At 37.9% G+C, this 12,326-nt stretch overlaps 1 protein-coding gene across 13 annotated transcripts in view; it reads right to left on the bottom strand.

Moving 5' to 3' along the window:
- Nucleotides 1-12,326, bottom strand: part of LOC306850055 (ral GTPase-activating protein subunit alpha-1-like) — a 71,985-nt gene that overhangs the window by 39,075 nt on the left and 20,584 nt on the right. For 10 of the 13 annotated variants that reach the window (XM_079385464.1, XM_079385473.1, XM_079385469.1 and 7 more), the window contains 9 exons: nucleotides 10,108-10,232; nucleotides 9,632-9,845; nucleotides 5,466-5,642; nucleotides 4,070-4,222; nucleotides 3,764-3,957; nucleotides 3,533-3,631; nucleotides 2,233-2,388; nucleotides 2,019-2,147; nucleotides 1,745-1,870 (listed from right to left, as the gene is read on the bottom strand). In XM_079385464.1, coding sequence (XP_079241590.1) covers nucleotides 1,745-1,870; nucleotides 2,019-2,147; nucleotides 2,233-2,388; nucleotides 3,533-3,631; nucleotides 3,764-3,957; nucleotides 4,070-4,222; nucleotides 5,466-5,642; nucleotides 9,632-9,845; nucleotides 10,108-10,232 — 1,373 coding nt within the window. Of the gene's footprint in view, nucleotides 1-1,744; nucleotides 1,871-2,018; nucleotides 2,148-2,232; nucleotides 2,389-3,532; nucleotides 3,632-3,763; nucleotides 3,958-4,069; nucleotides 4,223-5,465; nucleotides 5,643-9,631; nucleotides 9,846-10,086; nucleotides 10,233-12,326 lie in introns of all 13 variants that reach the window. The other 3 variants (XM_079385470.1, XM_079385467.1, XM_079385468.1) reach the window with 1 other exon arrangement.

The raw sequence follows: 12,326 nt of genomic DNA on the forward strand, positions 1-12,326 counted from the left end.
GAAACATACACAATACCCCACACACTGCCACCAGAGACACAGATGCACAGAGCGAGATAATGCAGACAGACAAACAGATAATGATCAGAACCGCTCAAAACAGACACAAAATCTGACATAAAACCAGCAATCTGGCAACTCAGAATATGACATATCCAACCATCTGGAAAAGAAGCATCTGTCAGCGCGCACACACGCACAGAAAAAGGATCACGTTAACCACGGTCTTGTCATTCATGGGCTGCTCCTGGTTATCAGATGCCATCATGTGAATTTCTGCATGCGAGTGACGGACGCCTCCCCGCATGCCATTAGCTCCTTACTGTTGCTCGGAACAACACAGCAACACAATAACAACAGCCCTATGGAGCTTGGCTCAATGCAGCCTGCATTGCTGATCGCCCATTAGCACATTAGTATCGGCAGGGACAATTACAGCAGATTTCCTTGCACTCTAAACAACTGTTGGAGTGGCATACATTCAGCCACTTGGATTTGCATAAGGGCAGACGGTGGATCAGAGGTTAAACGCAGACGACAGATACAAGCACATGAGGAAGTCCTAATTGTGGTCAAAGTGTAGCTGCATGAAATCAGAGATTATTCGTAGGAAAGATGCACAAAACTGCATATTTTCCAAACGGTTTAGTTGATGGAACAACTAAACAACTATTGTAGAAGGCAGAGCAAACTTACTTCACCATGCGCAAAATATTGGAAGAATATCCTAAATACTGAATTGTGGGTGGGGGTTTATATGAATGTATCTTTGAGGGGGAACTGACTGTCATCAGAAAAATGTACATGGTATTTTCTTTTTATCTTACCTCCATATAATGCATATTAATGTAGCATTTAAAAGCAGGTGCTTTGTTTACAGCAGGAACCAAGGAAAGGCTGTATCATTGCTGTTCCATAAGCGCCACCTGCTGTCAGAGAGTGAATTTGCGTCTCATTCAGCCCGTCTGCTGCTTTTGTTTCATGCAGATGTTTTTATGTAGCATAATTTCACAAAGCTAAGGTCAGACCACTCTGTTTTTGCTATATATTTTGAAATTATACAATCTAATTTACATCAAAAACTGCTCATGTCACATGTTTGTTTGGATCGTGATTAAAATGCAGTGGTTGTGCAGTCAGGGAAAAACTGCTAATAAAGTTTGAAACCATCAGAACGTGATACAGATATACCACCCAGCTCAGCTCAACAGCGCTCAAATGTTAGCAGGAAATGGACGTTCATTTTTTAAATGAAAAATAATAAAAAATAGGGCTGTGCAATTCATCGAATTCGATTATCATGTGCATATCGTCAGTAAAGCCGGTTTCTTGATTAGCAGTAAATCGCCATCACCTGCTTTCAGATGGAGCGGCAATTACTACACAGAGCAGTAGTTCACTGACAAGCTACGCAATATCGCGTTCATAATCAAAGGCGATTCATCTGCGATTATGAACGCGATACTGCCTAGCTTGTCAGTGAACTACGGTTCCGTGTAGTAATTGCCGCTCAGAAAGCAGGTGATGGCAATTTACTGCTAATCAAGAAACTGGCTTTACTGACGGGATAAATAAAATTAATTTAAAAAAAAATATATATATATATTATTATAGAAAGGGAAAAAAGGTAGACAGATAGCTGACCTCACTACTGTACGTGTCTTGACTCATCCATCATTTTTTGCTATTTATATTTTTTGTCATTTTTATTTACACAAAAATTTCCTGGGACAGGATGTGATACCTTGACATCTGTGAATTTCGTCATGAGGATGTCAGCCGTTGTAGGGTGCAGGGCAGGAAGTTCGTTGTACAAGTTTGGGAGGCACACCAGGGAGCCCAACAAGATCTGAGCCTCCACGCGTGGAGCCTGGGAGAAAGACAGAAAAGAGAAAGACAAAAGCAATTAACAACAGCAAGTTAAAGGCACATTGGATGTAAAATTTACAAGCATGTGTGCATAGATGCTAATGCATGTAGAGGCAGTGATATCTGGAAGCAGTTTGGTGGTTTCTCACATTGAGGGACGAGCAGGCAGTTACACGACTTGCTGCCACGATGAAGTCCAGGATGAGCATAGTGGCACCCGGAAGTCCAATAGAGAAGAAGCGTGGAGAGCAGTGCTTAATGATGGTGTTCACAATGTCCTGTGAGTCAAAGAGGAAGGGGTCAACACAAAAGTTGTGTGCAAATTTGTCAATCCACATGGTGACCAGGTACACACAAACACACCTGGTCTTGGTGAAGCAGGCCGCAGTGCATGATGTTGTAGAAGTGCGTAAGGAAGTCAGAGTTGGGTGAAACATCCTGTCTTCTCTTCATTATCTTACAGATGAGCTTATAGGCGTGGAGTTTGCCCTGCTTATAGCGTTCGCCCAACATAGTGGCCTGCACACAGACAGCACAAAACCTTTATAAACAATCGATATATCAATAGATCGATAGATAGCCAGTGAGACAGAGAGATAGATAGCAAGAGAGGCAGATAGATAGTCAGACAGACAGACAGAGAGATAGCAAGATAGACCGATAGAACAACAGAACTAACAATAGAAAGATAGCAAGAATGACAGACAGAACAAATGAATGAAAGAATGATAGATAGAACAAACAACAATGACAGTTAAAACAATAAATAGAATAAACAAACAAACAAACAAAAAAATACTGTTTTGGATATGGATAATGATATTGCCATTTACCTGTTTCAATTTTATTTCATTTTGCTTGCTTTTGAGTTGATGTCATATATGCTTGAATAGGAAAGTACCTAAAATGCTTTAAATGTGCATGACTTCCTGTGTTTATACTGTAGAACAGGTGTGAACACTTCATGTTTGTAACTAACCCCAAAGGTTATTAAGAGGGTACATGGGGGTGAAGAGATGGTTTAAAACCACAATTGGAGGTAAAACAAACAAGACTACAGCAAAGAAGGAGAAGAGTGCTAAAAGAAGATGACAGCGTAGGAGAAGACGAAAGGACATCTGGCAATCGTACATGAGTCACAGAGACATTGGAGTTTCCAAAAAAGGAGTATACAAATTCTGAGGAGCCATTCTTCAGATACTGCCTGCATCAAGCGTGAAGGACAGTCGCTTAACAGTATCTCCAATATTGCGGTTTAGAGTTTGATTGTAGAGCTTGTAGCTTAGCTGATTTTGTTTCATTTTTGCATTAACTGCTTTGTATTGTAACCAATAAAATAAGAGATTTTATTGTTACTATTGCCTCTCGTGAGACTTTACTTATAACTACAAACTGAGCCTCAAACAAGAACAACCACAAGGGAGTCTTGTACGTCATTCCTGAAGAACTTCAACCTGTGGGCGTGTGAGTGCTTCATGGTTTAGGCTAGAATTGACTATCCTTACCCTACCTGAATAATCATAGGATTAAAGGTGTAAGATAAAAGGACACACCGAATAACAATACAAATGAATGACAGATAGAACAAACAGTAGAATAACTGAACAAACCTATTGTTTAGACAGACAGACAGATAGATAGACGCATATATTGATGAACTCACTTTAAAGAGCCAGGGAGTCAGAATCCGCAGAGGTGGAATCAGATCCGGCGGAGGTGGAGACGACTGGTTGTCAAGGGAGATCCCGAGATTGTCTCTGATCTAGAGAGATCGAAAAACAGAGACACAAGGACATTTTAAACTGGAATTTGATTAGTAACGGCACTGTAAATCATCCTTTCAGAGCACTCTGAAGGACTCTGAGTGTGTGTGTGTGTGTGTGTGTGTGTTCACCTTGGCCAGGTTCTGCCAGAGTTCGCAGAGGTAGTCAAAGACCTGCGCATGGATCTCAGGGTCCTTGATGGAGTTGACATCTCCCAGAATGCCTAGCATTCTCCTCCACATCACTGTGGCAACATCAGCGTGCCAGCCGGTCAGAGTGCCGCCAGCCATCACACTACAGTCCTCTGTCGGAAACTCACTGGTTTCTGAAAAGTGCAATCAAGCAGGCTCATTATAAAGATGGCAAAGATGCAACAGATAGAGTACTATCTTGCATATTCATAGCCAAGTATGTCTATCTATCCATCTATACGTTACCAAGGTCATCAGGGGTCTGCAGCACAGAGTGGTGCATTTTCTCATCCAGCTGTAGATCTTTATGCTGGATGTGTTCGGCAGTCAGCGTGGCGGGGGACGGCGTCTGCGATCGTGAGCCTCCCAGAGAGTGCATTGGAGACGCGCTTTCAGAACCTGAGGAAATATCAAGAGCATCAACACTTGGATCTCTAAACATGTCACAGAAATGTGTTGCAATGTGCCATTGACAGTAATACAGCATATGGGAACACTGTGACTGATACCAGAGTGTTCTGAAGCAAGGAATAAAAGCAGCAGATGCTTTTACCCAAAGAAACTTTCTGTACACTTAAAGGAATAGTTCTTTTCAAAAATGACAATTTTGTCATCATTTACTCACCCTCATGTTGTTCCAAACCTGCATGAGTTTCTCTCTTATGTAGAACACAAAAGAAGATATTTTGAAGAATTCTGAAGAACCAAACAGTTGTTCGGGAAACTGTGGAAGTCAATGGGGACCATCAACTGTTTGAAATGACATTCTAAAAAATAGCTTCTTTTATGTTCAGCATAAGAAAGAAACTCATATAGGTTTGGAATGACATGAGGGTGAGTAAATGATTTCTAATAAATTGAATAAATAAATTTCGGGATGAACTGTCCCTTTAACATGGGGAATGTTCGTTGGTTAGGTTAGTTTGGATACTGTTGGATTTACCAAACAACACCCTAGTGCTCTTGAAAATATGGGTTAGAGAGATTATGCTGTTTGTGTGGACTTAAGTATGGTATTCAATCGGAATGAAAGCAATCTGGGTTAATTGCCTGAGGAAACCACTACTGATGATGAATTATTTGCCTATTACAGTATAATGTGTTTCTCATTGCTGCTGGTTTCTGCAGAAATTACACTCGGTGATCAGTTCACATTCTTTGAATTACATGCAATGCAACGACAACATGTGTGTTGTTCTGGGCATGTTAAAATTGGAACTTTCATTTAAAAAAAAAAAAAAGAAATCTTGTGAATGGTTTGGAATCAAATAGTACAATACTGAAAATTAATCAAATATGCATTAAGACCAGGAAATCAAAACAACTTTTAAGTATTTGCAAGTTTTTAAATTCAAATTTCAAACCACAAGAGCTTACGTTGAATTAAATGCCAGATACAGTTTAATATCCAATTTATTTATTTATTTTACCTATTAATTTAATTAATTTACTTCTATGCTAATAATCACAGACCGTATTGCGATTTACTGTCTTTCCATCCAACAAAAAATGAAATCTCTTAAAATGATGACTTTTTGTTATCCATTTAAGATCGTTTCTTATAGTGATGATAGCAGTTCAACGTACAAACTTTTATTTATCTGTCCTCTATACCCTGTTGTATATGAGTGTGAATGTGTACCAGTAATGGTGACAGTGTCAGCTGACAGTCCGTGCTGACTGAGACTACTGGTCTCTGAGTCAATGTGGAGTGTTGTGAGACTGGAAAGCTCCTGTTCCTCTGCGGTCTGACCTGCTCCTCCCAAACTATCCTGATCCACAGAGGCCAGAGCACATGTTTCAGGGGGAAAGCTGAAATCTGCAGACAAACACACGTGTTCATTATCAACCTCTTTTAAAACCCAGTACTGGTTTGTCTCTTTAACCCTCTGGTTGTGTTCGGGTCAAATTGACAAGAATTTTTTTTTCTTTTTCCTGAAAATACTAGTTAACGTTATCGCATTGGACTCAAACTTACTGACTTTGCGCACATAGGGTACAAGTATTTCTCATAAATTTTTTTAGAATTTTCGTAATTTTTTGTGGGTTTTATTTCACCTAGTCACACTCGTTGTGTTCCCGGTCAAAAATGACCGGACTCCGAACAACTGCTTATAAATCTGTCATTATGCTATATTATCACTAAATATTGGATTCATTCTTTTTGTCAACTTGTTTTCTTTCATTTAGGACTGGTTTTGTGTTTCTATTTGCTTCTGATTAATCGTAAGCCTCATTTATCTGAGAGTAGGCACCTAATTTTTTGAGTGAAAAAATTATTTTTTATGAATAATTTTCACAATATTAAACAAAAAATTATAAAAATTTGCACTGTTTCTCACACTAGTGTACTTTAATGTTTAATCAGGAAGTTTGCTTTTAAATGCTTTTATTTTGTACAAAATTGCAAAAAGTCACACTCGTGGTGTTCCCGGTCAAAAATGACCGGACTCCGAACAACTGCTTATAAATCTGTCATTATGCTATATTATCACCAAATATTGGATTCATTCTTTTTGTCAACTTGTTTTCTTTCATTTAGGACTGGTTTTGTGTTTCTATTTGCTTCTGATTAATCGTAGGCCTCATTTATCTGAAAGTAGGCACCTAATTTTTTGAGTGAAAAAAGCATTTTTTATGAATAATTTTCACAATATGAGAGAAAAAATTATGAAAATATGCACTGTTTCTCACACTAGTGTACTTTAATGTTTAATCAAGAAGTTTGCTTTTAAATGCTTTTATTTTGTACAAAATTGCACAAAGTAACACTTGTCAAAAATGGCCGGCCATTGAAAGTGAATGGGGAAGAATGAAAGAAACAACTAGTGTTCAGGAGCATGTTGTGCTTGCAAACAAAGACCTTGGACCTTTGCATGTGTGGATGCATTTATACTCAAGCTATCACACACACACATGCGCACACACGCACGCGCACACACACACACACACCCATCCATCCATGCATACAAACTATTTTATTACACCTATTTCATCCTACCCTGAACTGCATGCAATATCCTTTTATGAATAAAAAAGGATCTCTCTCTCTCTCTCTCGCTCTCTCTCTCTCTCACACACACACACACACACACACACACACACGCTCAGACTGCCTTGTCTTTAGCCTGCATTGACCTCAAAAATAATCTTTTCTTTCACCACATATTCTAGACTACGGAGCCCCTTAGAGCTCATGGTGGTGGAAAGATTTCGGGGTGGGTGAAAAAAATTCGGGGTGGGAGGAAAAAATATTTTTCAAATCTTTTGCGTTCTCTCGCAAAGATGCTTGCGTTCCCTCGCAAAACATTGCGTTCTCTCGCAAAGATGTTTGCGTTCCCTCGCAAAACATTGCGTTCTCTCGCAAAGATGTTTGCGTTCTCTCGCAAAGATGTTTGCGTTCTCTCGCAAAGATGTTTGCGTTCTCTCGCAAAACTTTGTGTTCTCTCGCAAAGATGTTTGCGTTCTCTCTCAAAGATGTTTGCGTTCTCTCGCAAAGATGTTTGCGTTCTCTCTCAAAGATGTTTGCGTTCTCTCGCAAAGATGTTTGCGTTCTCTCGCAAAGATGTTTGCGTTCTCTCTCAAAGATGTTTGCGTTCTCTCGCAAATATGTTTGCGTTCTCTCTCAAAGATGTTTGCGTTCTCTCGCAAAGATGTTTGCGTTCTCTCTCAAAGATGTTTGCGTTCTCTCTCAAAGATGTTTGCGTTCTCTCTCAAAGATGTTTGCGTTCTCTCTCAAAGATGTTTGCGTTCTCTCGCAAAGATGTTTGCGTTCTCTCGCAAAACTTTGTGTTCTCTCGCAAAGATGTTTGCGTTCTCTCGCAAAGATGTTTGCGTTCTCTCGCAAAACTTTGTGTTCTCTAGCAAAGATGTTTGCGTTCTCTCGCAAAGATGTTTGCTTTCTCTCGCAAAACTTTGCGTTCTCTTGCAAATATGTACGCAAAGTTTTGCGAGGGAACGCAAACATCTTTGCGAGAGAACGCAAAGTTTTGTGAGGGAACGCAAAAGATTTGAAAAATATTTTTTTCCTCCCACCCCGAAATCTTTCCACCACCATGAGCTCTAAGCGGTTCCGTACTAGACAAAACATTATGACAATATGTTTAGAGGCTTTCATGTTCTCTCAGAGTAAACGAAAGTTTACAATTAAATGCTAGAGCATACAAATGCCTCACAGTGCCTTGCTTGTCATTTACACGAGGAAAAGACAACTGAAGAAGAATTTTACAGTGACGATGCATTGCAAGATATATTGGAAGATAAAAATATCACTGGACAAGCTGAAAACCTTGCAACAACTGAAAAGAAGCAATCTTCTGATTTTGAGGACCCAGCTGAAGTTGATGTAACGTTCTGGTCGAAGGATGGAAAAAAAGTCAATGCAGGCCAAAGACAAGGCAGTTTGAGCATTTGTGTGCATTGTGTGTGTGTGTGTGTGTGAGAGAGAGAGAGTTATAATATGAGATTCATAAAAGCATATTGCATACAGTTCAGGGTAGGATGAAATAAGTGTAATACAATAGTTTGTATGCATAGATGTGTGTGTGTGTGTGTGTGTGTGTGTGTGTGATAGCATGAGTATACATGCACGCACTGGTCCAAGGCATTTATGTTTGCAAGCACAACATGCTCCTGAACACTAGTTGTTTCTTTCATTCTTCCCCATTCACTTTCAATGGCCGGCCATTTTTGACAAGTGTTACTTTGTGCAATTTTGTACAAAATAAAAGCATTTAAAAGCAAACTTCTTGATTAAACATTAAAGTACACTAGTGTGAGAAACAGTGCAAATTTTCATAATTTTTTCTCTCATATTGTGAAAATTATTCATAAAAAATTATTTTTTCACTCAAAAAATGAGATACCTACTTTCAGATAAATGAGGCCTACGATTAATCAGATGCAAATAGAAACACAAAACCAGTCCTAAATGAAAGAAAACAAGTTGACAAAAAGATTGAATCCAATATTTGGTGATAATATAGCATAATGACAGATTTATAAGCAGTTGTTTGGAGTCCGGTCATTTTTGACCGGGAACACCACGAGTGTGACTTTTTGCAATTTTGTACAAAATAAAAGCATTTAAAAGCAAACTTCTTGATTAAACATTAAAGCACACTAGTGTGAGAAACAGTGCAAATTTTCGTTATTTTTTCTCTCATATTGTGAAAATTATTCATAAAAAAATATTTTTTTCACTCAAAAAATGAGGTACCTACTTTCAGATAAATGAGGCCTACGATTAATCAGAAGCAAATAGAAACACAAAACCAGTCCTAAATGAAAGAAAACAAGTTGACAAAAAGAATGAATCCAATATTTGGTGATAATATAGCATAATGACAGATTTATAAGCAGTTGTTCGGAGTCCGGTCATTTTTGACCGGGAACACCACGAGTGTGACTTTTTGCAATTTTGTACAAAATAAAAGCATTTAAAAGCAAACTTCCTGATTAAACATTAAAGTACACTAGTGTGAGAAACAGTGCAAATTTTTATAATTTTTTGTTTAATATTGTGAAAATTATTCATAAAAAATGCTTTTTTCACTCAAAAAATGAGGTACCTACTCTCGGATAAATGAGGCCTACGATTAAACAGAAGCAAATAGAAACACAAAACCAGTCCTAAATGAAAGAAAACAAGTTGACAAAAAGATTGAATGCAATATTTGGTGATAATATAGCATAATGACAGATTTATAAGCAATTGTTTGGAGTCCGGTCATTTTTGACCGGTAACACAAAAGGCGTGACCGGAGTCCGAACACAACCAGAGGGTTAAATTCCATCTGAACTACTTACTTTCAAATTTGTTGTCATACTGAAAAGCATTGAAGGAATCTGATTGGCTGTCAGAGCTTATGAGGTCGCTTCCACTGGCGCTGGCTGGGGAGGTCCACTCAGAGGGCACACCGGGGTCGTCTGCAGGACGCGTGGCATTCTGACGGTTCAGGAGCTCTGGTAGATCTTTGGGGATCTCCAGACTTCCTGGGCTACTGCCACGCCTCGTCATTGCCTAAAAAGAACATAGGAAAACCATAATGTACATTAAAAATAATATACAACAGCAGAATAAAAAAACTGGATTATTAGTTAAGGTTTATGCAGCATTCAGCAGACATAATCATTTAGTGTGATTAATTATAAAGAAAATACTGCATTAAATCGACATATTTGAATCAAATGGGTCATCTAAGCAGTTCAAGTTCACATAGAACTATCCTTTAATTAGATGTAGTTTTAGAGACTATGCATACTGAATGTTTGCGTGGACATACAGAAGTGCCTCTGGCCCTCAGTCTCTCCTGGATGAATTCGTCCATGAGGTCACTGACATTAGGGTTGCTGCTGCCAGCATCGTTGTACATAGGCCTCATCTTTGGCGTCAGCTCATCTTTATTGGCTGAGACAACAGGCACAGAAAGGCACATTAGTATTTTACAGGGACCTCCCAAAAAGGGTGCAAACACAGATGACCTAGCAGAATGACAAGTACTAACTGACTCTCTCTTTGTAGTGGTGCCTGACTCTCTCTACAGCACTTGAATATAATTATGAATTAGTTTATTTGAGTTTGGGGACAGTGAGTAAATAAACACATTTTTCTTAAAGGACAATAGTGCCATTAAGTTTTTTTGCTCATGTTTTACATTCGCCTTTTTCATATCTTTTTTTTTTTTTTTTTTTACATAATGGCAATCTGTTCACATACAATTAATAATAAAATATATATTTGCTTCATATGTTTGGGGTGGGTAAGATGTTTTAATATTTTTAAATTAAGCTACAAAAATATAGTAAATTTCTGCAATTTAAAATAAATTTTATCATTTAGTTTAAAATGCAATTTATTCCTTTTTCTTATTTTTGTGAAAACTGTGATACATATTTTGTTCAGGATTCTTTGATTAATAGAATGTTCAAAAGAACACCATTTATTTGATAAAGAAACCTTTGTTAAATATAAACAACTTCACTGTAACCTTTTATCGATTTAATACGTGCTTATTGTACGTGCCCATTAAGTATTAATTTCTTTCAAAAATAAAACAAATAAATACATCGTACTGTCCCCAAACTTTTGAAGAGGAGTGAATGTTTTTCACATTATGGTAAAAATGTAATCTGTAAAATCAGCATGAAACCAAATAATCATGGATGTGATTCTTGAATCCATGTTAAACATTGACAAGACAGTAAAATAGTTTGTGGTGAAAAACTTGAGCGAATGAAACTCAGCACTATTGCCCTTTAAACACAACCAAAATCCTTTGACATTAAACTCATATAACACTAAACCAGAAAAATAACATACAGAAAAACAAAATCTTTAATGGAAGCCAACCACAAAACTGATTTCATCCAGTGAAGCGATGCAGTTACTCACAGTTCATGCAATCCCCAAACAGAGACAGACAGAAAGAGAGACAGAGCAAACCCTGGAAGTCCAAATCTAAGAGTTAGTGAGCCTTATGCTGACTGAGGTTAAAGTGAGACAGCAGTGAGTATGTTAGAGGAGCCACCCACAGCAAGACGAGGCAGCCTTCATCCCAAAGCAAAGGGTTAGGGAGCCACTGGTTAGCAACAAATTATACCAACATGGCAGCACAACATGGTGGGGTGGTGACTTTGGGCATTTGGATACTTCTAGAAGTCTGGTTAGTTTAGACTACAAGCTGTGTTTAAGTCACGAGGGCCCTAATAGCTTGTGCAACTGAACTGTCCACAGCCGTTCTAAGGTGATTCCTGCTACTACACTACAGGCAAGCCGGCAAGCTTTTAACACAGTACCACAAGACTTCAGCTTAGAAAACAGTGCTCTTTGAGAGTGATAGTGCTGCTCTCTACTGGCCATACAAAACACTGCAACTACACCAGATGTATACTGTTAAATTCTATCATCAGAAACTGTTCAAAAATGACAACAAAAAAAAGCCTCATAGTGGCGTGCAATATATATTGTCTACAATAATAACAATTGTTGTTTTAAAAATGTGCAAGCTAAAACTATTATGTCACTCACTTTACAAAAAACAATCAAAACGTGCCTTAAGAGTCCATGCATTCACTGCATTATGCAGTTAGAATGCCGACAAAAATAGTTCCAAATTGTCTGGAGCAGAACCATAGCACAATGTTTTTTTTATTGAATGAATTATGTTTATGAATGAATCATTTATATGACCGACTTATGGCTCTTTTTTACTTGTTTTTTTGTTCATAATTAAAGCATCATTAAAAATCTTTTAAATAATTTCATAATGTGTTATTTAAAAAAAAATAGTATTCTATAAACACATACAATTGTAATTGCAGAGTAAATGTATTCATGCTCTCTCTTCATACTTCATATATAGTATTCCTTTATTTAATCGCATTTGTCTCTATACACTTATGCATATATAGTCTGTGCAATCACACTATTGCACACTCCTGTCATATGACTAAGAAAGCCTATTTCATGGTGTGTTTTTTTTGTCATTTTTGAAGCCCTAGT

This window comes from Barbus barbus, assembly GCF_936440315.1.
Source record: "Barbus barbus genome assembly, chromosome: 30".
Lineage (NCBI taxonomy): Eukaryota > Metazoa > Chordata > Actinopteri > Cypriniformes > Cyprinidae > Barbus > Barbus barbus.